Source organism: Python bivittatus, unplaced genomic scaffold (assembly GCF_059951505.1).
Source record: "Python bivittatus isolate LINGU-HERP-01145 unplaced genomic scaffold, Pbiv_v1 ctg000700_np1212, whole genome shotgun sequence".
NCBI lineage: Eukaryota > Metazoa > Chordata > Lepidosauria > Squamata > Pythonidae > Python > Python bivittatus.
The window spans coordinates 63,350,826-63,368,481 of record NW_028277098.1 but is presented as its reverse complement, the minus strand read 5'-3'; the positions used below and the strand labels follow the sequence as shown (position 1 = coordinate 63,368,481).

Below are 17,656 nucleotides of genomic sequence, written 5' to 3'. Positions count from 1 at the left end.
TTCTGCAATTCATTTAAAACTGACTATAAAAATTAGTCATAGTTGGTACTACACCCTCTTAAACTGCCTTATATTAATTAGTCTGTTTCTAGATTGAGTTGGAGGGAATATAATCAGATTGGTACATATTAACATCTTTGGAGTAGTGCCCATTTTGCTAGAAAGTTTTTGAGAAACAAATAATTACACAACAGTCTTTAATAATTAATGCTAGCATGGCTTTAGTGCCCTTTTTATCATTTTTCCTAGGACATACAAAATAAAGCAGCACAAGAAATTAATTAAATATTTCTCATTAGTTGCCAAATTAACTATAGCAAAACATTGGAAAACTGAAGTGCATATGTCTTTGGATCAATAGTTTTTTTTTAAAAGTATGGAAGATAGAATTGAATAAAAAAATCAGCACAGCAGTAAAATCTTGAAGAATCCCTTTTTATTCCCATTTGGTCTCCATTTCTTTATGAAATCAACAAGGATATTCTTAATAAAACACCTTCATCTACACAGATGAATACGGACATGGAAAAATACCGAAATCCATAATTTCATTAGAATTACAATTTAAAAATATTTCCATGTAGGACAAACCACATATCTATGTTTTTTGTTTCTGCTTTTATGTATTGTATTATGATCCCCCCCAAATTGCTTTATTGATCACTATATGGTTGTTTTATTATTTTTTCTTTTAAAAAGGCAGGCTGAGATAGTAGAAAGCATTCTGGAATACAAGGGATAGTGGTAGAGAGCAAGCTCATCATTTTCCTTTGGTAACTGGACACTTTTCTCTCCAAATTCCCAAATGGAACTACTGAGTGTTATGGTTTTACAACCGGACTTGAAAATCTGAAACAGGCCAAGTGTGGAAGAACTGAATACTGTCCATTGTCACAATTACATCAGATAGTCTATTACACTTAGTTTATTAAGGTGGGTGTTTCAAAAGAAATCTTTAGCTTAATATTCCACAGGCAGATTAGCATTCCTGAATGATTAGGCAAAGAGCCTCTGTCTACAGCAATATAATGGGAAAAAAGTGGGCAGCATAAAGCCTTGGCTCTGGAAGTTCAAAATTATTTGGCAACAAGCTACTCTTTTCATCTAACAGTTAAACTGTGTAGACTGGTTAGCTGTGAGAATGAAACCGCAGATCTTTTTAAGAGGAGCTCTCCTATATCCTACTTCAAAGGCTGTTTCCAGCATGGTCCTTCTTATGTTCTGACAATGGATTCACTGTTTGCTATAGAAGTGAGTCAGCACCAAGAAGTTCACTGTAAAACTATCAGTCCCAGGGAAAAAATTAATACCCTTGAAATGATGAGGTGTAAGTTACCGGCTTGTTTTCTGTGTTGAGCAGAAAGATGCTGTGAGGAATGTCTAATACTTTTATGGAAGGTAGCTGACCAACAAAGACAGCTGTTGGCTGACTTTCGCCTTCTCAAATAAATAAATAATGAAGTCATGTTGAACCTACATTGTCTTCAAATGATAAGGACAAAAAAGGACAAAAGGCTTCCTTTAAGGTAAAAGTGTTCTGCATCAGATTGTTTTTAACTTACTAACTTACCCAGTCACTTTTCTTTAGTATAATCAAAAGGAATTACATTGGGAAGGACAAGCTAAGAATATGGTGGGATGGGACAGCCAAGAAAGACTGGATCAAACCCCAAAATAGGCAAATGTTTCAACATTAAGGGGAAAAAAGCCTTCCTGAAACAAGAGAGAGAGATACAAAATCTTTATGTCCTTATTCCTATTCCGTCAGCCATTATTAGGACATTAGAGTCTACTGAGGCAGCACACAGAATCACCCTTTTAATCTGTTAACTACAATGGAAGTCCCAGGTTAACAGCAGTGTGTGGTGGGGTTCAGATGAGAAATACAAACTGTTGAACTAAGTTACAGGCTCAGTGAGAGGCAAACAATGATTTTTACTCTGAAATTATGTATTTACTATCTCAGAAGCAAATGGACATGATTCAGTTCTCTGGTCTCCTGTGAGATACTGTCAGGATTAAGGAATGTTCTGAGAAGCCAGTGGTATGGTCTTTAAAAGATAACATTAAGTCCTACAAGAAACAGGGCTGAAGAGGAGACACTCAGCAGAGATGAAGAGGATGGATAAGATACCAAAGAATGATGTATTAGACATAATCACTATTTTGTGAGAAAAATGAGCAGGGAGAGAAAAATAATTTCTATTTCAAATACTCAAATATCTTCGTTTGTTTGCATCTATTTATAGTTCTCTGTTGGGAAGTATATGTTTTTAAAAATTATTATTTCATTTCCTTGCAAGCTTTATTGCTAACTGACTCATCTCATTCTTGTGCTACTTACTGACACAGGCAATCAGGTCATGAAAGATTTCCTTGGGGAAGAGGGGATGTTCTAGCCCACGAAAATAGAGTTTTAGAACACCCGCTATTGAGTCCATATCATGATCATTTTGGTCTCCAGCCAGTGGATCCTCCCCTGGTTACCACAAAACAAAGACAACAGCAACAGAATAAATAGGATATTTGCATATTAAAAACAAACAAACTATAAAATATGGGGGAAAAGATCAAGATTTTTTTGAAAATGAAAACATAGGAAAGAGCCCATGTGGCTCGAAAATAAATCCAGTGAATAGTTTAACTCCCATTCTGAAAAGAGGCATCCGGCACAAGGCTAACACTAACAGCAACATTTTCCAAGCTGGTACCCTTAATATGTTATGTGGTTATAACACAGACAATTCACACTCTGACTAAGGGGATAAAAATTATAATCTAACACCCCAGCAGGTACCAGATCAGCAAAGGCTGACCTGGGGCAATAGGGATTAAAGTGGAACATGTGAAAGTTCTATGATATTGTGGGAAGTTCTGGTTTCAGAATGTTTGCAGAAATGTCACATGCAATTAAGAACAATGCCAATAATCGGCCATGCATGAAATGCAGGAGCACATCGTTCTCTGGCATTTTGGAATCCATCTATTGCTGCCATCACAGCTAGAGAAAGAAAGGGTTCCCATGAAAAACTTGCTATTGGAAATAATCAGATTTGACTATTGGGGAAACTGTCAGTTATATATTCTTCATGTAACTGAAACAATCAAAACTCATCTCATATCATAATACCTCATAGGATAATTAATCAGAGAATTTTCCTCAATTTTAATTGTCAACAGGGACCTTTAGACATTAATATACCTTTACTGTTTTAGTATCTGCTTTGAAAAGAAACATGAGAAATGGATGTAGAAAATTTAGTGTTTTGTACTGACATCAGAGGAAGATGATCTGGAATTTAAGGCAATCCTTCACTGAAAAATCAGACAGAAAAAAATTGCTTCCACAATTGTACTCTCAGTAAATCTAAGATGGTGCTTCCATTTTAAAGGTAAACTATTTACCTTCCTCTTAGTTAAATATAGTATTTATATAATAATGCTAGAACAGTTGGCTGTCTCTCTTTAGAAGTCTTTCATGGGAAACCTGTAGACCTTCAGCTGTTGCAGAACAATTCTCAGCACCCCTCATCCTTGGCCATACTGATTGGGGATGCTGGTGTTAGGATAGCAACGTCCCTTGCTCTGTAAAATGTAGTATTTATATTTTGCATACATCCACCCTCCCTCTCACACACAAAAATGTACTATATTTCCATGATCATATTTATTAAGGAAAATGACTAATTTAATTATTTAATTTAAATGATTTGTATGTCACCCAATTCACAAAACAGGCATCTTACATAGGATTAAAAACAAAACAAGGTAAGCAACATATACAGTACTGTGCAAAAGTTTTAGGCAGGTATGAAAAATGCTGTAAAGTAAGAATGCTTTCAAAAATATATATTGTAATTGTTTATGCTTATCAATTTACAAAATGCAAAGTGAGTGAATAGAAGAAAAACCCAAGTCAAATCAATATTTGGTGTGACCACCCTTTGCCTTCAAAACAGCATCAATTCTTCTAGGTACACTTGCACACAGTTTTGGAAGGAACTCGGCAGGTAGGTTGTTCCAAACATCTTGGAGAACTAACCACAGATCTCCTGTGGATGTAGGCTGCCTCAAATCCTTCTGTCTCTTCATGTAATCCCAGACAGACTCGATGATGTTGAGATCAGGACTCTGTGGGGGCCAAACCATCACTTCCAGGACTCCTTGTTCTTCTTTACGCTGAAGATAGTACTTGATGATGTTGGCTGTATGTTTGGGGTTGTTGTCTTGCTGCAGAATAAATTTGGGGCCAACCACATGCCTCCCTGATGGTATGGCATGATGGAGAAGTATCTGCCTGTATTTGTCAGCACTGAGGACACCATTGATCCTGACCAAATCTCTAACTCCATTTGCAGAAATGCAGCCCCAAACTTGCAAGGAACCTCCACCATGCTTCACTGTTGCCTGCAGACACTCATTATTGTACTGCTCTCCAGCCCTTCAGCGAACAAACTGCCTCCTGCTACAGCCCAATCTTTCAAATTTTGGCTCATCAGTCCAGAGCACCTGCTGCCATTTTTCTGCACCCTAGTTCCTATGTTTTCGTGCATAGTTGAGTCGCTTAGCCTTGTTTCCACGTCGGAAGTATGGCTTTTTGGCCGCAGTTCTTCCATGAAGACCACTTCTGGCCATACTTCTCTGGACAGCAGATGGGTATACCTGGGTCCCACTGGTTTCTGCCAGTTCTGTGCTGATGGCACTGCTGGACATCTTCCGATGTCGAAGGGAAGTAAGCATGATGTGTCTTTCATCTGCTGCATTAAGTTTCCTTGGCCGTTCACTGCGTCTACGGTCCTCAATGTTGTCCACTTCTTTGTGCTTCTTCAAAAGAGCTTGAACAGCACATCGTGAAACCCCAGTCTGCTTTGAAATTTTTGCCTGGGAGGGACCTTGCTGATGCAGTATAACTACCTTGTGTCTTCTTGCTGTGCTCAGTCTTGCCATGGTGTATGACCTGTGACATGAAACTGTCTTCTACAACCTCACCTTAGTAGCAGAGTTTGGCTGTTCCTCACCCAGTTTTAAGCCTCCTATACAGCTGTTTCTGTTTCAGTTAATGACTGTGTTTCAACCTACATATGAAACTGATGATCATTAGCACCTGCTTGATATAATTGGTTATTCATATACCTGACTCTAATCCTACAAGATCCCTGACTTTGTGCAAGTGTACAAAGCATGCAAGTGTAAGAATTGATGCTGGTTTGAAGCCAAAGAGTGGTCACACCAAATATTGATTTGATATAGATTTTTCTTCTGTTCGCTCACTTTGCATTTTGTAAATTGATAAACAAACAATTACAATATATATTTTTGAAAACATTCTTACTTTACAGCATTTTTTCACACCTGCCTAAAACTTTTGCACAGTACTGTATGTATGTGTATGTGTATGTATATGTGTGTGTGTATGTATGTGTGTGTGTGTTTATGTATGTATGTATGTGTGTGTGTGTGTGTGTATGTATGTATGTGTGTGTGTGTGTGTGTGTGTGTGTATATATATATATATATATATATATATATATAAACAAACAACATCACAATGTAAATCAGTACAAACAGAGGCCAAAAGCACAGCATATTCAAAACCCAAACCAGTTTTTCAAACAGGTTCATTCAACACCCTAATTCAGTGCTCAGGGGAAAAACCAATTTTTTAAAGCCTTATGGAAGGCCAGCAGTGTTGCGGCCATCCAAACCTCAGGGTAATGCTGTTCAAAAGGGCAGGAACCATCTATTTCTAGGTGCTCCCGTGGGCTAGTTCAGGCTCAAATCTAACACTGGTCACTGAGCAGGTCTTCCAGTCTTCCACTGTAGGGAGCCATGGAAATGATCTTGGAGAAATTATTCAGAAACCGCTAATTTATGTTTTTGTAATGGTTTTGCAATAGTTTCTCCAAGGTCATCTTCATGGCTCCCTACACCCACTCAGCCACCTACTCTGGAGGCTTCATTTTCCTCAATTCCCACAGCCACCACAAACCTTTGTAGCACTAACTTGCTACCCAAAGTGGATTCAAAGACCCTCCAAATCTTCCTCAGGACCTTGTAGCCTACACATACCCACATCAACATGCTTATTCAACTACTCCTAAGACCAAGGCGAAGAAAAATTTCAAACAAAGGGTCATGGATATGGCTGCCCAAGAGGATATTGTATCCCTTAAACATTTAAGTCCTTGAAGTGGCTGGCTCAGCACAAATCATCCTCCCAGCTAGCAAAGTATTTAACAGCTTATATGCTCCAACATCTTAGAAGAGCGTTTTTAAGAGCTTGTTTTGAACAACTAGACTCCATGGTAAGATATGGAAGGTTCCATGGAGTTCCGTTTGAAGAAAGACTGTGTATCTGTGCTGCACCAGCTGTTGAAGATATTGCACATATCCTCTTTGATTGCAAACTATATTCAACAGAAAGGACTCTTTATTTAGATTCCTACTTAAAAACTAAAAAATACTGGGGTACCCAGGAGAAACTGTCTTACTTTTTGCAGGGGACAAACCTGCATATCACTAGTAAGACTGCACTCTTCATATCAAAGGTGATTTTGAAGAGGACAGACTATTTAGATCAGATTGGGGTTAACTGCAGGGGTGATGACTTACTATGAATTTGTTCTATTGTTGTTGTTTTTTAATGAACACTTGTATTGGTTTTATACGTTTGATATGGTCAGATGACTAAATCAATAGTTTTTGTTCTATACTCCTAAGACCATCTCAACCACAAATCTGGCTTTGGCATCATTACAAAAAAAGGAAAAAAAATCCTAGTCAATCCACTTCTATCTACTGACTACTGCGGCCTTAAAAGTCACTTATTCTTTCTTTGTCCTTTTGATTGCAATCTGTTTTATTATTTTTAATTTCTTTCAATACTGTATTCTTTTATTTTCTTCAGAGTGATGGCTGGCCTCCAACCACCTTAAGAATGTTTTACTTATTTTACTTCTTTAATCTTCTTTCCTCTCTTCTAAACTCTATAGTTGTTCATTCAGACACCTTGTCCTGCTGTTACTGGTGACTTAGTATCACTGATGGATAAATCTGATGACAGTGACTTAAAAAGGAACAAAAGGATCCAATGTGCTGTTATGTCCTTCTCAGACAGAATGCACTTAGGCGTCTATAATCCCATAGTTGGGTGAACAACATATATAGCTTAGCTGCAGCCTAGAAAATTTCTTTGAGAGATATTCACTGTACATTAGGTACATGCTTTGTATCTAAAATATATAAAATACTATGTGATGTTAAGACTTGCCACATAATCTGTATGAGAAATGTAGATTCCTGCTTGAGAAAGAAAGTAACAGCAGTGTTCTCAAAATCCCACTCAAATCAAGATCGACTGCCCTTTATTTACAGATAGTGAATCTAAATTCAACAATATAAGCTTGAGTCCTAAGAGAAATGAAAATAAGTAAGTGTACAGAAGAATTTCTCCTCATTCCTCTCCCCTCCTGAAACTACTTATGCCCACAGAAAGCACATCCATATGCTGAATGGAAGATCATTCTTTTCATTGTAGGATGTGATGTGGGAGCTTTGGGGGACAAAAGAATGTGAGGAAACCTATGCCAGATTTGAAGAGCTATCCCTTCTATCAGCAACCATTAAAACTTTTCGTTCATGAACTTTCTGCTGTAACTATCCCATTTACTTATGAAAATGTCATAACTTAAAGCAATTAAAAATAAGTTATAAGGCCTTTTGGAAATTCCATACACCTTCAGTCTGAAAAGTTTATATCGTGATGTGACAAGAAGCAGAAACCTAAGGGATTTAGATACCAAAGGTTACTGAGCACTGGGGTGGGGGTGGGGAGCAGGGATGTGGAAAATATACTCTGCTTATAGCCATTACAGCAGCATGACAAGCATGGAAAAGAAGATGTCATCTTCATTTGCAACTTCAGTTTTAGCGTCTCTTAAATCCTGAAGCACAAAAGCAAACGCAGAGGCAAACACAACTGCTCTTACCTCTCTCAAATGCATTTTTTATATCATTCACCTCAACCTGAGATCCAGATACCCTGAATATTCCTTCATGCTGGAGTCCTGGAAAGAAAATAGGAGGCATCCATGAAAACTGAAGTAGCTACATAAATGCCATGCTTCCACCATTTTTTTTTCCTGGTAGAGGAAGTTATGATACCATCATTTGAAGTCAAAGTGGGTGGCATTATTATAGTACTTGACAGGGCACAATAATAGCATTCAATGATTTTGTACCTTAAATAAATGTCTTCCAAAATAGATTTAGATAATTGTTACACAGTTGTTGTACACAAATGCTACATGTATGTACATATGTGCGTGTGTGTATTTCTAAACTGCTGCTTGAACTGCCTGGTGGAGGCTTTCAGGCTGGATTAACCAGGAGACACTTGAAAAGAAGGTAAGTTAGTCAAATCTTATTTTAAGCAGCAGCTTGCCTACATGCAATCCACAATTTCTAGAGACTGCAATACATGGTTTATTATTCAATCTATTACACATGATTTAGATATAAAATCTTTGTTTTTTAATGAAAGAATCCTTTGATATGAAATAGAGAACCTCTATTTATAGAATGAAAACTCTGGACATAGAAAAATCTATGCCTCCCATGAAAAGATTTCTGTAATAGAAGTCATATCACAATTATTCAATTATTTCTAACTGCTGCTTGAAATGACTTTAGAGAAAATCTGTTATTTGTTATCCAAGAATAAAACTTCTGTGGATATGCTTGCCTTGGCTGTAAGAAGATTAGGCCCAAAATCTCTACAGTAAAATGTATTGCTTTGATCTGAGGCCATTTATTTTATATTATCTCTGAATTTATTATATTTTTCTTTTCCTTCAATTATGTGAAAGGATACCTTACTTCCTGTGAATTAGTGTTTGTTCCATGCATCATTTAACTTGTGACAGCCTACAGATTTAAACAAGCAGTCCTTTATTATGTAGATAAATGCATACAGTACTTCCCATTCTGATTGGAGCAAGAATTCAGCAATGTGTGGGTAGTGCCTGATGACCCTTCAAAGCTGGAAGGAGCCTCCTATCTGTCATTTAGTGGCAAAGCGGCTTTCTGTCCCAGTAACTTCTCATTACCTCCTGATTACTACAAATTACTTTACATTATTTTAATATGAATGTCCAAAAGTTCCTCGATGCAAAATTCACATATATTGGCAAAATATGTCACAACAAAGCATGTTTCTTTGCGTATTTGTTTGATTTTTTACCATGTCCTTCCACTGTAGGTGGCTAGCAAATTCATATAAAAACAAACAGAAACTGATTAATACGCTGTATAACAGAAAAGAACAGATAACAAAAAAGCCAAGAATAACCACCAGGTGATAATTAGCTCAACAATCAAATGCCTGTCTAAATAGGAACCTTTTTATCTGCCAATAAAAGGCTGAAGAAGGGAAAGGCCCAGGCATAGTCACTGCACACTGCCTTTCTGAGTTGCATTTGGCAGGGATGTAAGTCAAAACAATCCCAAAACTTAACAGAGGAAATAATGAATAAAGAAAGTGATAGCACAGCACACTGTTTCTCTTTCAGACATTTGTTTCAAAATACCATAAAATGGCTGTCACTTTACACAGTCCCCAACAATATACTACTCGGAATGAAAAGCAAAATCCTGGTTTTTTTCCTCTTCACACTTACCATGTCTGCTAATGAATCGTATACAGCTCTCTACTACCAAAGGAATTGCTTGGCTGGAATCCTGAACCACAAAACGGAGAAAATGTGATGAAAAGAATAGTTAACTTGTCACAGCTTAAAAAAAAAAAAACAAGACCCCAAAACTATGCAGTTCTGAATACTTTGAAATAGTCTACAAAGGGACACCTACTTTCAAACATAAGATCCCTACACAGTAGCCATTGTGCAAAAGATATTACTCAATAAATACACATACTGGGGAGCTGGGAATAGACACAGTATTTACATATGGTTAATGTTGGTTTTGGACTATTAATACCCAAAAGGAGAATACATTATAGGGGGGGGAAAAAACCCAAAACACTACTAAGTGAAATCAAGACAGCATTTAAAGATTTTTTTTCTTAAGAAACTTTTTGGGATGTTAACCATCAGGATATTTAAATAGATTCATTAATTCAACGTATTAAATTCAACATACAGTGATACACAGGGTATATTTATTCTTGCTGCAACTGTACTCAAGATAATATGTTGTGAAATGGATAACTGGGCCAGCTTAGAGATGAGAACAAAAATGATCTGAAAAGAAATATGAATTCTGAGGCTTTTAAATATTTAAGTTACAGCATTCATCATACATACACATCCATAGGTATATACACACATGTACATACACACCACTTTAGGGATCCTATCAATTACCATGATCCTGAATAAAATACAGAGGTGGTTTCTGTCAAGAGAGCAGAAGGAAAAGAAGTGGAATTCATGCTCTTTAGCTGATACTTTATGTGAGAACTAAAACAGATTCAGCCTGCAAGAATGCTAGCTTTGAGGACAAAGCCTATTGTTGGCCTGGCGGGGTAAACCAGATAGGAATCACAACCAGATGAGTTAATTCTACTTTATTGTAAAGCTGGATTGACAGAATCCTGCAAGTAGGAAAGTACAACCCCTGCCCCATCTCCTTTACAGCACGAGAAACTAGGCAGGGTCTCTTCTGAGCCTCTTGCCCCACCCACTATCCAGCTGTGGGCTATGCTGTCTCTTATCTGACTGTTCCCTTGGCAGCGCCCCTTTGCCCAGTGCTCTTACAGATCTGACATCTCAATAGAGGAAAGATTCTCAGTGACTGCTTCTCTTTTTCCATTCTTTAAGCTGCTTTTAGTCTGATAGAGAAAATAGTGTCCCGTCTTGGGACACAGTTGCCATCACAAGAGGCACTGGAAGGCAATGCAACATGCTTTCAACATCTCCAATGCTGGCTCTGTTTCCCTATGCTTTTCTCAATCTGATGGATATTTTGCTACTTTAAAACAAATTGCCAGTTCTGTCATTAGTAAAAGAGACACAGAGCTGCATATGTTAATATTATAGAACTGACTTCAGAATAGAAAAAGATTACTTCCTGGCCAAATTAAATGAAGATTTCTGTATGCTTTACTGTAAGTTAATAATTAAAAGACAACAAACTACAAGCAAAGCCTCAAATCAAAGTTGTTCATGAAGGGAAAAAAAGAAACCTCAGTTTTTCACTTTACCATGACCATAGGTTATAGCTTCTAGGGCTCTACAAAGCATGCCAAGAGGTCTTTTGCAAAGTATGACTGTGTGCAGCGTTAAAGCTGTTCCTCCTCCGGAAGGATCCACATTGCTGCTTTGAATGGTGCCCTTAGTGGTTTGCGTGTGTGCATGCATGTACAGATAACACTTCTGCTGTGACCACCAATGAAGCAAAGCAGCTGTTTATGTACGCACATGGACAAAGAACCGGAACAGGCTGCTTTAACTCTTTAAAGGAGAGATACTTTGCTTGTGCTAATAAGCTTTGTAAACCAGTTTTTCTGAATGTTCTGTACAGCCTAGTAGCTTTTCCATTATTGTGTTAAAAATCAGCATGCCATGATAGGGACAAAAATACACTGGAAATTCTCTTATTGCTACAGAACCTCTCTCTCTCTCTCCCCCTCTCCCTCTCTCTCTTTCCATACACACATATACATATATATATGTGTTCTACCTAACAAACCAGAAAATAATGCAAGAGGTGCTGCCAGTAGTGCTGAAACATACAATTACAGTGAAATGGAGCAGTAAGACGAGAGCCATAAAGGTGAACAGAAATGGAAGAGAACAAACTGCTCAGGTAGGTTCCGGCCATTAGAGGGCAACAGCTCCGAGCTCAAAGATTCCAAGCAGGAAGAGGTAAGAAAACAGTGTGTGTGGACACATTCACAGACAGGGAGAGAGATACGGCCTTTTTTGTTCTGTGCAAATGAAAAACAATTCGACTATAGCATAATGTCCCCAATACATAAAGACTAGCCTCAAAGGAAGTTCAGCAAAAGTCAACCTCAAAATGAATCAACAGAGAATCCACAGGGACCTTTAGTTTGCCTGAGTATCCACCTCCCTCTCGGTCCTTTAAGTTTCAATGTTATATGTGCAGCAACAATTGAACACAGGGTGGCCCTTTTCACATACTATGCAATCCAGCTGATTATATTACCTCAAACTGGCAGTTCACTCTATACCACTCCCTGGTCATCTGACAGGTAACTCATCTTCATTCATAAATGCATGGCCACCAATAAGGTTTGGAGAACAGGAGGGGGCAGGGAAAATGGTATAAAATACAGACTCTGAGCTATTCTCCACCAAGTGATATTGTGATCCTGGTGAAACCTGATCTCAAAACAGGTTTCCAATATTGGTGTTAATAATTCATAAGTGAGATAAATTCTAACATAGGGTAAGCACCAGTTGACTTCTCAGGAATCTGGTATCTGGCTGTGCCTGTCCCCCAAAATGTCACCCCCCAGGCAGTATCAGAAGAAGAGACTAAGTTCCTTATAACAATACAAACGACCCTTTTACCTTCCATATAGTAGCTTTTCAGTTTATAAATATTAGGGAAGGGACTATTGATCTGCAAACTGCACTGGATTTTTTTTTACTGAGCTGCAAGGTATAAATGCTTTAAATAAATGAATAATATAAAAACTCAGTCGATTGCTATACATTCTGATACTATCACACATTAAAATAAACTTGGCTTTGTTTTTTCTTCAGCTTAATCTCCTATTAAACACTTGTACACTTATATATGGTGATTATATATCCCTCTTTTAAGTACTGCACTCATCCACTATCTTGGTTTGACTCAGGCATTTTAAACACTCCTCTTACTTTCTACTATAAAATCACAGAGTCATAAAGGTGGAAGGTACCATAGAGATTATCCAGTATAGCCCCTGTGCAAAGCAGGAGCAACTAGAGCTTCTGTTTCAAGACCTCTAGTAAAGGAGAACTCGTCGCATTATATGGCAGCCTGTTCCACTGGCTGACAGCTCAGACAGTCAGCAAATGCTGAAACTCCTTTCTTCTATTTTTAATCCATTTGTTCTGGCCCTACGCTTCAGGGCAATGGAGAGTAAACCATCTTCTGTGTGACAACCCTTCAGATATTTGAAAACTGCTTTCATATCTCCCCTTAATTGTCCTTCTTATAAGATCCTTGTCCTTTATCTTCTTATAGGGCTTGGTTTCTAGATCCTTCACCATCTTGGTTGCCCTCTGCTGAACATACTCCAATTTGTTACTATTCTTTTAGATGTGGTGCCCAGAACCAGACATAATATTCCATATGGGGTCTGACCAAGGCAAAATAGAATGACTAATTAACGATTACTTTCCATGATCTGGACTCTATGCTCCTGTTAAAGCATCCCACGATAGCATTTGCCTTTTTAGCAACTGCATCATACTGCTGCTAAAAAGCCCAGAGTCCAGAAACTACTGACAGCAACAGTATGTTCAATGACACCTGACAACTACAGAATTTCTTTGTGATTTAAATACTTTTCTTACCTGCTTTCTTATAGTAGAACTGCGTCTGCTGTTAATCCAAGAATCCACATGAACCATTATCAATAGATGAGGGGGAACAGGAAGAGAAAGCAAAAGCATATATCAAATTAATCATTTACAATCAAAATATCAATTTGATAGATAAATGGTTCTTCTGTGAGTGGAGGTAGAGAAGAATCAGAGACAGGAAATATTTCCATTAATTTATTTCCAGTTTTTAAAAATATTAGGTGATCTAAAATAAAAATACTATAATGGTCAAACAGGCACAGCAGAGCTTATTGCTAAAAGAGGGCTATAATTAACCTTTTACTTCCAATCTTAGAGAACATCGCTATAAAGCCTCTTCATTCTGTAATGTGATTTAGAAATTATTTAAAGGCAGCACCATGCTAAGGAAGGTGTGTTCTGCTGGATAATTTACAGCCACAAGGGAGAGGAAAATTCAGATTGTTTTCTCTGAGACTAATTCTAACTTATGAACGACTCTTCAATAAAACAAATGTAACATGATTGAAATAACAAGGTCACAATTACAAATAATCTCATAAACATTTTTGCGATTCTTAGATATTACTAGGAGATTCAAGAGTAGAATGGTTGCTAAAACATTTGCTTAGGTGTTCTCATGTGGAACACCCTGTCACTCGTTTTAAATATACTGGCATACCACCTTATCTGCTGAGAATGTCACTTGAGACAGAGGATTAATGGATTTCTCTGATCACAGTTTTCAATGACCAAGGACTGTAGAGATATTAGAAGTTAGCTAGATTTATGCTGTGTATCTATGGTGGCAGCTAACCTAATGGTATTTCTCAGGAGTCCTTAAGACCCATAGAAGTTTAGTTTGTCTTTATAATCTATCTACTTAAGGATCTAAGGAACTTAAATTCAATCATTTGGATGGCTCTCCTGAGGACCTGTGGAACTACGTCTTGAACTGATGTGACTGAAATCCTTCCTATGGGAAAGCAGAGTTGTCCCTAGACTGACTTATGACTTGTAAAATAACTCTGAAGGAAAGAAACTGGAGTACATGACACAGTGACTTCATAAAATTTTTTAGAAGAGATAGCACTTAGTACTAGTATTTGTTTATTGTATGTAGAAAGTCCAATTTCAAATTCTAACATTTCCAGGTAAACTATCACAGCCAGCAAGACTAGAAAAAAAATCTGATCTTAGAATTTTGGAGAGTCACTACTAATTGAAGTAACAACCTCCAGATAATATGGACCATTAGTCTGACAAAGAATATGGCAGTTTTCCATTTCCATTTTCTGTTTATTGCTCTGGTGTCCTCTCAACCTTAGGATATGAGTACAGGTAGTCCTTGACTTACGACCACAGTTGGGACCAGAATGTCTGTCACTAAGCGATGCAGTCATTAAGTGAGTCGCACCCAATTTTATGACCTTTTCTGCTGTGGTCATTAAGCAAATCATGTGGTCATTAAGTGAATCCGGCTTCCCCCATTGACTGCTTGTTGGAAGCCAGCTGGGGAGGTAGTAAATGGCGATCACATGACCCTGGGACACTGCAACCATCATAAGTACATGCTGGTTGCCAAGTGCCTGAATTTTGATCACGTGATCGAGGGGAATGCTGCGACAGTCACAAGTGCAAGGACCAGTTATAAGTCACTTTTTTCAGCATCACTGTAACTTTGGTCATTAAACAAATGGTTGTTAAGTTGAGAACTACCTGTACAATACAAAGATTTTAAAATCTTACATATTTATACCCAATTTTCTTACTCTGACAACAGATCCATAGTGGCTAACAATAAATAGTTAACCTAATGTTATTTCCTAAAATCAGTGGTGAATGACAGTGGAAAATGATTAATCTTAATTACTGCATATATGTATATACTATTATATGCTTATTTGCATCTACAATGAACAGATAGATGCTTGCAATTTCAATGTGGTGCCCAGTTTTCCTTGAAGTTTACTTAGAACCCAGGGGTTATGTTCACTCTTCCCTAACATCCATTATCTGAAAGCAACAGTTAATGGATGCTGCTTCCCTGCGTTTTTTTGCTGTTAGATAAACTGTAATTTTGATAAGGAAGATTGGCAGGGATGGGCAAGAGGATAAGGATTAAATGTCTCCTTCTCAGTCTCCTCTTTGAGACTTCTATGGAGAGTGCCACTAGGGTGTGAGATAACATAAATGACAGAGTTTACACACTATGGTTAGCCATCATGTAATTGATTTGCTTTGGTCTTAACATCCTGTAAACCTGGCTATTATGGGTTGGCAAACAAGCTATGCTTTAAAAATCATGGTTTAGTGGAAGGTGGGAACTCGGCCAGAAAACAAACACAGAGAACATGAGGGTTTCTGTTCTTCCAACACAAGTCAGATTGTTAATCTATCTAGCTTAGAATGGTCTACACTGGCTGGCAGAAGCCATCTACTCAGATTCAAGCAGAGGTCTTTCCAAACCCTTCTTAAAATGAAACAAAATTAAGCATTTTCCCATAGCAGTGCACCATAGGCAAAAGGCAACACCTACCAAGGACTAGTAGTCAAGAGACTTCATCTCAGAGAATATAAACAGATTCTCTTAAGATGTCAACAAACCCACCATACAACTTTGTCTTAGATCAGGAGAACTTGAAATGATAAATATACAACATGGTGGCAATATACTGGTGAGATAATTTTGTATTGATATGAGCCATCAGCTTGCCATTCATTTGTCATCTTGCTCACTGTTCCTTGATCCTACAACTAAAATCTGACATCAGCTGTCCATATTCAACTCAGTTTGAAAGTAATGGAAGGTTCTACCTGTGATAGGTCAAACTGGCTGACAAGTTGTTTATAGTGTTGTTTCATTGTATGGTTTTATTATTTTATGAGTATAATCCACCTAGAATCATCAGGGGGTGGCATACAAATGGCTGCATCAATAAATAAATGAGAACAAAAAAGGAGCACCCCATTTTATCCTTTTTGGGAGCTTCATGTCAGCTCTAACAGCCTTCCCTCTGTTTTTTGCTTCTAATACAGTTATTCCTGTTCTGACAAATGAACTGCTGGAAATAAGTTACTGAAAAAAAATCCCTTATATAATTCAACTCCTTGCCAAAACGGATGGATGATGAATTTGAAATAAAAGCAACATCACTTGTGCTTAAGAATCATACTTTTAATTTTGTGGCATTTAAAAAAAAATGATAAAGACAAAAATCAAGAGAGAATCCAGGTGTCCCCTCTGTTGTTCTTCTGCCTTGTGCTGTTTTTGAATGTTTTTAAAATGTTTTTCTTTTTTCCTACTGTTTTTTGTTTTTAAATGTTTTTAAAATTGTAAGCTGTCCAGAGTTGCTGGGAGTTGGGCGGCATATAAATTTTTGTTTTTAAATGTTTTTAAAACTTTTAGCTGCCCAGAGTCGCTGGGAGTCAGGTGGCATATAAATTTAATAAATTATTATTATTAATACATTGCAAGGATTGAAATAATAATAAAGGTAATATTATTATTACTATTAATAATTAAATGATAATGATGGTGATGCAGGTTCCTCTCACAGACAATCTAGGATATTTTAAAATTTTCACCTAAATATTACTATAACATTTAATACTGCTACACAATGAATCATACTTCATTACTGCAAGTGTCAGTTCTCTGTTAGGAACTATCAGCTGTGCCTGACATTTTATATTATTTATTTACTTGATTTGTATCCTGTCTTTCTTTCCATAGGGCTATGTAAATCAAACTGATTATTCCAGTTACAGAAGAGTTAACCTCCTTTTCTTAAAGACAAACATGTACCACATGCGCATATATCTTGGCTTCTAGGCCAACAAAGAATGGCAATTTGGAGATTTGTAACATTCCACAGAAGACCTATCAAAAGTCATTTTTTTCAATTATTATTTCCACATCTGCAGTGACATTTATGATAGAATGATTGATGCCGGGCCCAGTTATAACAAAACGTTTATTCTCTTCACTGATTTAATCCAATTCTCTGTCAGACCAGATGGGGTCAGTGGGGCAAAATGGAAGAAAACCTCTGTATGATTGATCTCTCCCCTCCCTGTTAGACAATCAAAAGCACTTCGAGAATTTCTTTCAGGGC

General features: G+C 37.4%; 1 protein-coding gene across 8 annotated transcripts in view; it reads right to left on the bottom strand.

Annotated features, from left to right (window-relative positions):
- SRGAP2 (SLIT-ROBO Rho GTPase activating protein 2) overlaps positions 1-17,656 on the bottom strand; it is a 226,142-nt gene that overhangs the window by 30,015 nt on the left and 178,471 nt on the right. For 6 of the 8 annotated variants that reach the window (XM_088154402.1, XM_088154404.1, XM_088154408.1 and 3 more), the window contains 4 exons: positions 13,551-13,578; positions 9,678-9,738; positions 7,989-8,066; positions 2,345-2,479 (listed from right to left, as the gene is read on the bottom strand). In XM_088154402.1, the coding sequence (XP_088010528.1) occupies positions 2,345-2,479; positions 7,989-8,066; positions 9,678-9,738; positions 13,551-13,578 (302 nt within the window). The remainder of the gene's footprint in view (positions 1-2,344; positions 2,480-7,988; positions 8,067-9,677; positions 9,739-13,550; positions 13,579-17,656) is intronic. The other 2 variants (XM_088154405.1, XM_088154406.1) reach the window with 1 other exon arrangement.